Source organism: Periophthalmus magnuspinnatus, chromosome 11 (assembly GCF_009829125.3).
Source record: "Periophthalmus magnuspinnatus isolate fPerMag1 chromosome 11, fPerMag1.2.pri, whole genome shotgun sequence".
NCBI classification, from domain to species: domain Eukaryota; kingdom Metazoa; phylum Chordata; class Actinopteri; order Gobiiformes; family Gobiidae; genus Periophthalmus; species Periophthalmus magnuspinnatus.
Genome location: NC_047136.2, coordinates 9,429,062 through 9,442,628, shown reverse-complemented (window position 1 = coordinate 9,442,628; position 13,567 = coordinate 9,429,062). Strand labels below are relative to the sequence as shown.

At 38.5% G+C, this 13,567-nt stretch overlaps 1 protein-coding gene across 1 annotated transcript in view; it reads left to right on the top strand.

Moving 5' to 3' along the window:
• Positions 1 to 5,056, top strand: part of LOC117379073 (CUB and sushi domain-containing protein 3-like) — a 319,068-nt gene extending 314,012 nt beyond the window's left edge. Inside the window, exons 44-48 of the mRNA XM_055225479.1 lie at positions 1,054 to 1,227; positions 3,329 to 3,465; positions 3,671 to 3,758; positions 3,853 to 3,988; positions 4,560 to 5,056. Coding sequence (XP_055081454.1) covers positions 1,054 to 1,227; positions 3,329 to 3,465; positions 3,671 to 3,758; positions 3,853 to 3,988; positions 4,560 to 4,719 — 695 coding nt within the window. The 3' untranslated portion in view covers positions 4,720 to 5,056. The remainder of the gene's footprint in view (positions 1 to 1,053; positions 1,228 to 3,328; positions 3,466 to 3,670; positions 3,759 to 3,852; positions 3,989 to 4,559) is intronic.
• Positions 5,057 to 13,567: the final 8,511 nt, after the last annotated feature.

The following is a 13,567-nucleotide window of genomic DNA, read 5'->3' as shown; positions in this document are numbered from 1 at the left end:
CAGCCATTTAAAACTAGATTTTATTTTTAAACAATACACTAATCTTCCAAATCTCCAAAGCAACAATATGTTTCCCACCCGTAGCACCGCCTTCATATCACAATAGTAAAGATATATTGTCCAGATCTGTAGTCAAAGGCCCTCTAGTTCAGGGATACAATTTAGCTCAAATGAACCACAAAAATGTATGTTCAAAAACTGCTAAAGAAGCTAAGAAGAATCTGGTTAGTTAGTTTATTCTTAGTGTGAATAGGGAGGCACAGAAAAACCTTGAAATACCACTGACCTTTTAAAAAAAATCATGAAAACACCAACTAACAGTTTTGCACACACCCTCTTACACTCTTGCCTGTTTCTGACAAAAAATAAATAAAAACACCAAAAACAAAATAGCTAAACATATAAAAAAATATATTCATAAACCTTGCTGCACAAATCAGTGCACATTAGCTAAAGTAATTAGTACCTAATTTGCTTAATTAATTGTTAAATCATTACATACTTTTTTAGTCTTGATGCTATTCTTGGCATAGTTTATTTTCTTACCTTCACATTTGGAGTCCTTAAAACTATTCAGACATGTAACAACCTACACAACGCAACACATAGGCTACAATAACAAATAACAGGTAGTTGGCAATTATCACATGCCTGACAGCAGCAGCTCCATGTTGCCGTTGCTAAGGGTTACGTTGACTCGACCCGTGCTGGAGTTGAAGCTGGTGATGCTCAGAGTCATAGGCTGCTTCCTCCCACGGTAATTATAGGAGCCCTTCCAGATGTAGTTAGGAGCGAAAACATCATCAGGAACTGCAGCAGGTGAAGAGACATTTTGTGGGGATTATTAGTCAAAATATAACAAAATTGTGATATACTAGATATGTTAAATATACTATATCAGTGGTTAAATTCTCTCTCTCTCTCTCTTTCTATATATATATATATATAGAAAGAGAGAGAGAGAGAGAATTTAACCACTGATATAGTATATTTAACATATCTAGTATATCACAATTTTGTTATATTTTGACTAATAATCCCCACAAAATGTCTCTTCACCTGCTGCAGTTCCTGATGATGTTTTCGCTCCTAACTACATCTGGAAGGGCTCCTATAATTACCGTGGGAGGAAGCAGCCTATGACTCTGAGCATCACCAGCTTCAACTCCAGCACGGGTCGAGTCAACGTAACCCTTAGCAACGGCAACATGGAGCTGCTGCTGTCAGGCATGTGATAATTGCCAACTACCTGTTATTTGTTATTGTAGCCTATGTGTTGCGTTGTGTAGGTTGTTACATGTCTGAATAGTTTTAAGGACTCCAAATGTGAAGGTAAGAAAATAAACTATGCCAAGAATAGCATCAAGACTAAAAAAAGTATGTAATGATTTAACAATTAATTAAGCAAATTAGGTACTAATTACTTTAGCTAATGTGCACTGATTTGTGCAGCAAGGTTTATGAATATATTTTTTTATATGTTTAGCTATTTTGTTTTTGGTGTTTTTATTTATTTTTTGTCAGAAACAGGCAAGAGTGTAAGAGGGTGTGTGCAAAACTGTTAGTTGGTGTTTTCATGATTTTTTTTAAAAGGTCAGTGGTATTTCAAGGTTTTTCTGTGCCTCCCTATTCACACTAAGAATAAACTAACTAACCAGATTCTTCTTAGCTTCTTTAGCAGTTTTTGACATACATTTTTGTGGTTCATTTGAGCTAAATTGTATCCCTGAACTAGAGGGCCTTTGACTACAGATCTGGACAATATATCTTTACTATTGTGATATGAAGGCGGTGCTACGGGTGGGAAACATATTGTTGCTTTGGAGATTTGGAAGATTAGTGTATTGTTAAAAATAAAATCTAGTTTAAATGGCTGCAACATAAGAGTAAAAATAATAAACAAACTTAAGGATTGCAAAGTAGTATAACCTTTTAAATGAGGGGATACAGTGATCTGTCTCCCCTTATGTTTAATGTGACTGTCCATTCACTTTTCGTATGATACTTGAACCTTAACCATGAAGTTTCTGGCACATTTCTGATGGACTCCCATAAAATCATCATCACTATTATCAGGATCATCCTAAAAAATATTCACCACTTGTCCCATTTGCCCCATCCTTCAATGCTGCTGGGGCATCCCATGAGGAGCAGTGCCCAGGGACTCATCTCCAGATCTTGAGCTAGGCTTGGTCAGAACTACCTTAGCTGGAGGATTTTACCTGTGGTGCATGTTTTAGGTCTACGCTCCTCTATGTCCCTTCTTTTGTCCGATGGCCTTACGCAAACATGGCACGCCTCTGCTCTGAGTAGTTTTAATTATATGCACTTATCTCCACTCTCCTGCAGCTGTTGTTATTTCATCCAGCACTCGATCCACAGACACGCTCCTATGCGCTCACGGGCCTCCCAGGGCTGTACACTGCAGGAGGTTAAGACCCTATTAAAACACAAATCCTGCTCAGACAGAATTGGTTTTGTGGAGCAGAGAGCAGGGAGCATGTGCACCATATCACAACCGATGCAGCTACTACGCCGACGGTTAACATGCATCTTCTGGCTTAGAGGAGCAGTCTTAGATCAATAACTGCTAAAGCCAGACTTGTGCCGCTATGGAAAGGCCAGCTGCATATAGCCTTTTTCACTCAAGATTAAGATGTCAGCTTGCTCCAGTAAAACATGGTGCTTTTCAAGGAGAAGGCTCACTGATATACTCTTCCGATTTCCTTCTGAAAGCAGGAGGGGGGACATCTGTTATCAGAGTGTGTGAATGAAGTAGTATTTTTCCTCATTGCTTTTCCCCGCCAGCTGAATGAAAATCTAACAAACACAGAAATACACCAGAGGCAAGTTGACCTGTGGAGCTAAAATGCAGCAATTCACAAGTGCTGGGTCAGAGAAAGGTTAAGGTAGCTCATTTTAAATTATATGATTTTGTCACAATGAAAATACAAGGACCAAAGAACTATGATTTCCAACCTAGAGGTCTATAAATGTTCACAGAGGGTTTCCAAGGGTTCTTAAAACAAGGACCAAACTTCAATTTTAATGAAAGGTTGGCTTATTAAATTGGTTCTTATAATGATTACTGTTTTATGACTTTTTTCCATTTTCAAGCTTCAATTTTCCTTTAAAAACAGTAGTTTGGCAGGTAGATGAATGGTGAGGTTGCATTGAAAAGTCATTTACAAAGTGCAGGTCAAAATTGCGTGACAGAAATAAACGACTTTTAAATGCATTTTCTTCATACATCCTTTGCTGGAATATAAATGTGTGTACTAGTTTTTTATACAGGATTTTTGACAGTTATAAATGGTCTTGATTTTAGGAGTATACAAAGCTTCAGAGGCCAGGCTGCTCCTACTGATGTACCAGGTAAACTACCCAAACCAGGGAACCCAGGCCAAGAACTCAGCCGTATCTCCTGCCAAAATCATCGAAGACTCCTGGACCATGGATGGATTTGTAAGTGTCACAAGAAAACCTTTTTACAACTTAGAATAAGATGGCGGATCCCATTGTCTATTATGCCAAGTATAAAAAAGATGTCCAGAGAGATGCATTGAAGAAAAAAATATGGAAAAGTAAATGTACATTAATTTATATGGGGTGTATGACATATATTTCTCTCTTTATATTTTCATAATGTACTCAATTATAATGTATCCAGGTTTCTGCTGAGCCCGATGGTTCCAGTTACGTGTTCCAAGGCTTCATTCAGGGAAAAGACTACGGACAGTTTGGACTCCAAAGACTAGGTAATATGCGATTTTACTACATCGCACATTACGCTGCAAATAATAGGCCTACTTGCTGTAGAATTTCAATGAATTTGTTTTTGGTTTATGACAGGTCTAAACATGTCTGAGAGTCATAATTCTCCACCGCCTCAACTCGGTACCAACAGTAGTTCTGTGGCTATCGCTATTCTGGTGCCTTTTTTCGCTCTGATCTTCACCGGTTTTGGCTTTTATCTCTACAAACAAAGGTAGGAGTCACTCAACATGAATAACACTCTAATCACCTGCATAATATGAAGAAACATTACTGTATTTAGAATGTTTATACTCCATCTGTTTATTTGTTAAGGAACACTTAAACTTTGCAGTGAAACAGTGCCCACTTAGGAAGAATTAAACTGAATTTTTCAACATATTTGGCCAGTGTCTCTGTTACTAACATGTGATATGATTATTCAGCTGTAAGTGTCTGAAAAGGCCTGCTATAAGGGAATTAGTTCTGGATGGGCAGATCTGAATCACACTAGGCTCCCTAAAAAGTCTAATCCTCCTTAAAGCTTGTTTACAGTATATTTACTCAGTGGCAGAGATAGACGCAGTGAATCACAAATACTGAATTTACAGAAATGAAGTTGGTGCACTATAATTGAGTCAGGAGTATATTTTAAGACATGCAATCTGCTTCACTGATTAAAACATTATTTAATTTCTAGTTGCCAGTTTCCTCTTCAGACATGTAATTTTAGTTGTGTACATGATGTAAAGGCTATTTCCACCTGCCTGTATGCTAATATTTGTAATTTCTTCATGTCATTACAGAACAACACCAAAAACCCAGTACACAGGCTGCTCAGTACATGAAAACAATAATGGCCAAGCTGCCTTCGAGAACCCTATGTACAACACCAACGCCAAGGCAGTAGAGGGGAAAGCAGTGCGCTTCGATCCCAATCTAAATACTGTCTGCACCATGGTCTGAGGATTGATTATCCTCACTTGAATTAAAGAACTCCAATATCTAATGGGACCACTCGTGGTGCAAAGTTGTGGAGGTGGGAGCAGGTTGCTTCGACTTAGAGCTGGCCACAAAGCTAAAAATGGATTGGAAATAGTTTTTGGTCCAATTTCTCTAAAGTAAAAGGAAACCCACTCTCCATGAATAAAAGGCATTTGCAATCTTCTGATGAAACAGACTGGAAGAAAAAGTCCCAGGTGAAGTATAGAGATGATTCTACAGAAAACACAGGCCAACTTTACATAAAATCAAGTACAGCCCATATTATACATGATCTGCATCTTCAGCAGCAGAAGTGTGACCCGGGAGTCTGACATGAGGTCACTCATAACCTTAAACGTGTGGCTCTGCTTTTAAATGGGCCTCTTCTGCTCAAATATAGTCCCTCTCCACAGAGATACAGCACCACACTGTTGTCTTCCCACTTGAACAAACAGCCGTGTGACTCAGTTTGGAGCGTGACATGAAGAAGATGTCATTAAAGACACTGTGAAGCGACAACATTGCTCTGTCCAGCTACGACAGGGAACAACAGAAAATAATCATTTAACCTACAAGCTTTGAGAAAAACAGTAGGAAAGATGTCTCCATGACAACCATGAGCTGGTAAAACTAATCTTCTCTCTATTTAAATTGAATTTAAGACACCATGGAGAGCAGTGTAAGTTGTTTAAAAATACTAACTACAAAGCAGTGGGAAATGGAACCCTAAAGACAGGAGCATAATCCAAACTAAAGTGGGATTAAAGTGAAGCAGAACTAAAGAAGTCATAGAGAGGAGTGTGCACTAACAGGACAGACTCAGCAGAGAAACTCCTCCTTTGTGTCCTATGATGAACTGAGAAGACAAACAGGAAGCAAACTACAAATCTAATGCACCTAGTGTGTCTGACACGAATCCCCAAAACGTTGGGTTTTCTCTCCATATGAAGACATGGAGATGCCCTGACCCTGTGAGAGACACAGAGGACTCACAGAGAGCTCTGGCATTAAAGCACATTCTGCAGGAGCGCCCCCTGTCTGCCACAGAGTGGACTGAAGGTCAAAGGCCACAGACCAGGAGCTGAATCTGAGGTTTACATGCAGCTCCGTCCTGACAGGGAAACATGAAGACAAAGACTGGTCTAAAAGCAGGGTCTCCAGACTGTCCCGCGTGTCCTCCATGTCCAGCACAGATGGACAGTTTGACACTGACTCAGACAGAGGGACAGGAGACTTTAGGAGGTTTTGTCCAACTACTGTGGATGTAGGTCCACTGTCATTCTGCACTCTATGAGTGCTTCTCTTCTTTCTTGTTTATTGCTGCAGAATCTTCTGATCTGTAAATCTATTGCATATATAGTCGGGAGCATTCACCCATCTATATTTTTGTGCTATATATTTACCAGAAGGGAGGGGCGTGTGGGAGAGATGGATTATCAGAGATATTTGGAAAAAAAGAAATATGCCACAGATGTGTGATATCAGAGAAGTTTCGGTTCTTTTGTAACGTTTGAGTTTTTGTGATGTTTCTCCCATTGTTGCTATGGTTCCACTGAGGCAATCAGGAGTGTCAGTGGTTCTGTCGTTGTTTATTGTTGACGTTTAAGGTTTACCAGCAACAATCAGCAGGTTCAAACTTATTCCAATCTTTTTACACAAGACAGAGCACTTCATACAACTTTGAACTTTAGAACAGAGTTTGTCTTTTCTTTGAGCTGGTGTCCATCACAATGTCCTCATGTCAGCGTCTTAATGATCAGCCAAAAACTGCACTTTAAACTTCACATAATGTGATGCTGCCCACATTGTACAGCTCAAATTCAAAGTGGATTTTATTCTCTGAGATGTCTAGAAGGCAATGGTAGCCCTATAAACATGTACGCTATAAAAAAGAATAATGATCATTGCTGGTGAACTGCCCAATATGAAGTGTGAATGTCTGTTTAAGTCTTTTGTAAATTTTTTTGTTTTGCTATTTTTCATTTTTGTTTCTTCAAAATGTGCAGGTGTTAAAATGGAATCTATTTTAAGGACGAATAATAGATTCAACACTATTTACAAAGGGTGCAGGTCTGATGCTTCAAGTTGGGTCTTCTCTTTTACCCCCAAATAAATAAAATAGTTTTATTAGATTATTAAAATCAAAATTTATTATGATCCAAGAAAACCATGGGGAAAAATAGCCTTATCAACTCAGCTCAATGTCCCATTAATAGTGCTTGTGTTTTTGTCTCAGATCTGCTTTGTGCCATAGTTTCACATGTGACAGTGTTCATTCAGCCCCTGTCAGTCTGTGACAGCATTTTCACATGCCACTGATGAAGCACTACTGAGAAGTGTCAGATATCTGTGTAAATGCCTCATATCCACTCTTTTTAAATGGAAACTCTTGTGTGTCCATGCTAATGCATTTTCTGCACTTCCAAAAAGCATTCAACAAACATCTAGTGAAGTTTTCAGGTTTTCAAAATCAAGTGAATCTGTGTTCATTTGAGTTTAATTATTATATAAAACCAGTAATTGTATTTGCTTATAGATCTACAGTGGACTGACGCAACTATTAAGAGCCTATAAGTCCACCCATTTAAAATAAAAAATGCAATAGTATGGACCTTTTGGATAGGCACCACATTCAACACTTTAAAATAACTTGGTGCCAAAATAGCTGAAAATATCTGTACTTTTTATATCCCCACTATCCAACCCCCTCGTGCCATAAGTCATCATTTAAAACAAAGGTAGCTGAGGTATTCCCCGTTTGTTCCCATGTCAGATAACAATGTTGTGTTGCTATGGTGATTTATATTGACTTTGGGTTGACTGTTGCTGCAGTTTTGTCATTTTGTGTCTTTTTCTTGGGTATGGATCTGACACAGTGCCTACCAAAACCATAAGACCCTCCCTGTCATGAAACGCGTCACAGACACACACACTTGGACTACGATCACACCTGCTCAGCTTTTGCTTCTCATCTGAAGTTATTTTCTTCTGTTTTGCCACAAGCTTGTCCTACTGACTGACCGCAATAAGACCCATGTGAATTGGAAGACTTGACCGTTTCTGCCTGGGGACATTGGAAATATTCACCATTTGAAGAAAAAAAAACTATAAAATATAGAATAAAAAGTGTTTTGTACAGAAATATATTTTTATGATGAAATATTTGTAAAATGTATGAATCTATTATGTAAATTTTCAATGCAATGTAAGATTAAAAAAGGCTAATTGCTTTTTGTATAAATGTGTCTTGTTTACTGTGTCATTCACTTAGATTTTCAAACTAAGAGCTTGTGCGCTCTGGGGGAGTGAGAAGAAATAGGCCGACCTCTGTCCAAATGTATTATATAGGCCTAATTACATTTCAAGTGAGAGAGGGGGGTTATCTCACATGCACCACCGTAAGATACAGCGGATTTTATATGTGAACTATACACTACCACTTTAGAATGAGAGTGAGTGGTCTGTCAGAGTCAGTCCTTATCAGCCTCTGACTATAGTGCACCTTCTTTGGCCAATTTCAGCAGGATAGAGCCCAACTGACCAGTTACAACTACTTTAAATAAGTAGATGAATAAATTAGCCAACTACTTACAGTTTTAAAACCACAATTTGTCTTTCAAATGTAGGTAGGTTTAGTTTATCAATACACTCTGTGGCTCTTCATATAGCCTATGGCACATGTGTCAAACTCAAGGCCCACAGGCCAAATGTGGCCCACAACAAGGTAAATTAAAAGGTATGTCTGTCTTAAAATGTCAGTTTATCAGGAGATACACAGTTATACAGCCATATTTTTTTTTACATCTATGGAAATACATATGCAATATTTGTAAATTGAATACGTAATAAATACAGAAAGTTTACGAACAAGTTTAAAAAAGCAATTACATTTATTTTACATTACATCTGGCCCTTTGAGAGTGACAATTTTGCTGGTGTGGCCCTTGGTGAAAATGTGTTTGACACCCCTGGCTTATAGCCTATAGTGTCTGATAATTAATGAAATCTTGGCCAAAGAAGAATTATCATATGGCCTGTAAAATTGCAGGAGACCCTTTATCTTTGTGGTGGGGACCGGCTGGCATATTTTGATCATGTGGTGGTTTAGCAGCTAGAAACTGAGAATGTCTCTATGCTTGTACACAGCAGAGGTTAGAATAAGATCATTTAAGAAGTCCAAGCTCTACCTTTTCTGCACTTACAGAAAAGACCCTAAGTACAGAGCACATGAGGCCGTATCCATCCGCGCTCTCAATCACACGCCCTATCTGGCAACGCTAGAGCAATAAAATAGTCCAGACCGCTGTGCTCATTATGGACCTGCTCCAGCTCATTGTGGATGTGTCCTCATGTGGCCCCGTGGAAACATCCAGAGATGTCAGATCGGCCCTGACTCACGGCACATGCTTTAAAAACTCTATTTCAGTGTGAGGCCACGTGTTTCTTGTGTCTGTTTGGTAGAGCAGACACTGAGCACAGTGTGACCCTCTGAACATGTTTATCCACACTTTTATCTTACAAACACCGCCCAGAAGAAGAGATCATTGAAGTGGCTCTGGCTAATTAAAGGTAAGTTCATGTGAAACTTGAAAAGCTGTTTACTTGGCGTAGCCCTTCATGTTAGCTAATAGCCCAAAATGCAGCTTTAACGTGGCCAAAATACAAATCCCCATGAGGTCATTCTTCAACATCATTAACATGGTTTAACTTTAATGTTAGTGTGGGCTGATCTGGGTTAAAGCTAGAATCAGTCTGTGGATTCAAAGAAGCATATTGTCAAACAAATCAATCAAATAATGAGTTGTAGTTGATGACCGTGTGTGGCCACTAGATGGCGCCCTTAGCCTACATTCACTATGAGGTTACAGTGGGAAGACACTGTCCCGGGACAGTTTGCGGTCTAAGCAGAGAAAATGACTACATTTTTACAATATTAATTTGAGGCCTTGTAGTCATACTTGTAATTAACCAGAAGATGGCGCCTTGTTCCTAGTGAACTGAAGTTTGCACAACAGACTAGTGCAATCCAGTTTGACACATTTGACAGACTTTTTCAGATTATTCGAAATGACAATTAATTATTTTAAGTAGTTTTACCAATAATGGCTTGATGCATTGTTAATTTACCTTAACATAGTGCAATGAAAAACATAAGTTATTCGTCCTAGTTGAAGTATGTTCCCTGTATAGTATTTCTCTGAAGGTTGCATTTCCCCTAGTAGAACAACAGATGGCAGTAGCTGCCCTTGGATCAAAATAGGGCACTGGATTGGCCTATTGATAATCTTAACTCCTTACACTTTTACTATGTAGTTCTTAAATAATACTGCACTATATTAACATTTCACTAAAGCAGTTTTCAAACCTGAGTTTTTTTTTAGCTTGTTGACTCTCCTGACTTTTTGTTGTACTTAGTGTCATTGTTGGTTATTTAAAATCTCACCTTCTCATAGATCTTGTAGACTGTGCCCCTTTTTCAGGGGCGAAGAGGAGAAGCCTCTGTGGAGCGTGCTTGGACAAACTGGGACGAGGTGAAGGTGCGGGAATCATCTAAAAAGTCCTTCTGCAACTCTGACCCATGTGAGTTTCCAAAGACTTTCTATATGTCCTGACTTTTGAATAATGCATAAACAAATACCCCACACACAAAACTTGTATACACAAACTTTTAAATGACACAATACATTAGAGCAAGAAGACCCATTTTAATATGCACTGTTTATTAGTATTCTGCATTTTTCTTTACACTTTACTATTGTAAATATTTATTAGTTTAGAAGATTTTCACTGGTAGCATTTACACCAGGGGTGTTCATTACGTTGATCGCGATCTACCAGTCGATCGCGAAGGCATTTTGGGTAGATCACGTCCCGTCATCCATCCAGTCACATGACTAATATACAGGACAGTCAGATTACACCTGACCCTGGGTCACATCATGGGCGCTGCACACGCATAAACAAGCGCGAGTTAGTTTAACCCTATAGCGTCGGATCCTATCGTTGCCGATAGAGCGTGGTTGCGGACTTTCCAACAGCGTAACTCCGCGTTACGTCGCGCTCTCATGTAAATTCAAACGGCGTCTCAAAGCAGAGACATGGGGCTATCTAAATATTTTACCGTCATTACAGTAATCTGCCTCTGTTGTCCCTCGAAGGTGATGAATGAGAGTGCGGTGCTGCGGGGATTTTCCCAGTCATTTATTCGATGGGTAAAGGCAAGGCAAGTTTATTTGTATAGCACAATTCGTACACAAAGTAATTCAAAGTGCTTTACAGAATAAGAAGGACATTAAAATCACACAAATAAAAACATAAATAATCACAAATAGTCATCATAAATCATCGTAAAAGAAAAAATACGGATGGATGTGTAAAATAGAAGTAATTGTGTGAAAAAATGCAGTAAATTCTGTTACTTCGTTTAACATGATTTTTATGGCTATAAAAAAAAAAGACAAAACCGTAATCAACAAGATTTAGCTCTGTTATCGCTTTTAAACGAAAAATGATATTTTACTCCTGGCTGTCAGAAGCTACTGCCCAAACTATGCATCTCTCACTGATTCTATTCAGTGCAAGTCATCAGAGCAGTAATCATCATTCAAGTAATTATGAACATGTAAGAAGTTCAATTGTGTTGTGCAGTATTATCTCATGATATTCTGCAAGGTACATCAAAATGCACTGTACATGTAAGAATTCATAATACATTTACAAATAAATATATGTTTAACATTTTTGTATTAGGTGGTAGATCTTTCAGACACGATCATTTTAAAAGTAGCTCACATACTGAAAAAGTCTGAGCACCCCTGATTTACACCTTAGGAAAGCTGCAACAATTAGCTTTATTAAAAAAAAAGAAAAAAAAAGATTTTTCCATTTGACTTCATAGAGGAAACGCTGCCTGTCTGTTTTGTGTACATTCATCATTAAAGAATTTTGCACAACCCTTTCAACTTAAGTTGAGCTTGATTGTCACAATCAAAATCAGCATCTCTTCAGTTCCTCCAGCTCTATTCTTGTATCTGGTGAATTCCCTCTCCCACATTCCTCCATCTTCTCTCTCTTTCTCTGTGGCCGCTCAGATCAATCCGGGATTAGGCTTGATTACACGGACTGCCCACTGGGACGCTTTATTTCAATGAATTAGTCGGGCGCATGAACAGAACTGCAACAGAACGGTATTTTGTAGCAGCCACATAAATTATGCATTGTGTATGGATATTCTGTGGATATCGGGACGCCTTGATCAGCTTTTATATGGCTGAAATTGAGAGTGAGAGAAACGGTTAATTGCCAGTGTTGTCATATGTAATCGTGGCTGCATTTGATGTACAATGGCAAGAAAATGCACACAGGAGCTTATTTATTCATGTGCTGATGGGGATGATGCTTATGATGAAGAGGAAACCCTGATAAACTGTTTGTGGTTTCAGATTTTGACCATAAAAATACTGCTACACTTTTTGAAGACTAACATTGTAAATAAGAATTTGATTTTAATGTTTTGCCTGGTAAAATAAAAGTTAAATCATATTTTAGAAGACAGTGTTCTCCAATACAATATTGCATGCATACTTTTAATTACGATAATTCATTTTTTTTTTCTGTGTTTATTTATTTGTGTGTATGTGTGTGCGCGTCTGTATGTACAATGAAGATAAAAAGTATTTGAAAGCCAATTCAATACCACAATTTTACATTTGGCTCCAAGTGATTAAACAGAGTGGATTTAAACATCTTTTCAGCAGTTGTTTCAGGCTTTTTATGTCATATTTCTACTACTTACACATTCTCATCCACAGTAAAGACGTTTCTATCATAATATTTCACATTTTTATTCGCTATTTTTACACTTTTAAATTTTACAATTCTTGATGATTTACTTTATACAAAAAGTCAAAGCATTTCATAATTGAAGTGCAGTCATGTCTGTGCACAAGTGTTCTGATAATACATAGCTGATCTATAATGTTTCTTCCACAGCCCCTCTCCAGTCGCTCCGAGAGGTAAAGTTGGCTCCGAAGCTCCACTGCTCGCTGTGACCAATCGATTAGCATGACATGGCCAGCCGTGTCCTACAGCGCGAGGCTACAATGTAAGATTAAATACTGGCTAGATCCTCATCAGGGTAGAAATCAATGGTTGTTGTTAAGGGCAAATGTGTGCAGGACTGTGGGGGAGGGGACAGCATAGAGTCACTTTACATAGAGGGTCCCGCTCTCTCCTCATTGTGGCGCCGGGTGTATTGACCTGAATGGGAACAGGATGACACCGAGGTTTGTCACCATCTTTACTTCCTCATTGACTTTGAACCACACGTAGACCTAATGTAAGCAAAAGCACCACTTGGCCTACAGTATTTCCAATAATTAAAATGTATTCCTAAGGATTGGCTAGTGTATATTATTTGTTTTATATCCAAAGCCAGTCTTCTTGACATACAATCCTACCAAGCAATGTCCCAACGTTTTGCCAGAACAAAATTTGAACAAATTTTCCCAGAATGTTGGCAATTGGCAATTTACTTTATGCTGGAAAAAATCCTTAAATGACCTGAATGAAAGCCCGTTCTGCGGAGATCCAAACATTTGCCCACTACGATTGCATTGGCTGAGGTCCTTTTTATCAGCAGTGTAAAATGTATGATGGTGGGTTTAGGGTTAATGTTTATAGTTTTTAGATTTTATTGGACAGGGTATATGAACGCATGACAGGAGTGAAGAGTTGGAGACATTCAACACGGCATACGATCAGAGCCAGGAATACTGAGGTTGACAGAGCCTAGCATTTTTTCCCCATTCTTTTCCTTTTTTTTTTCTTA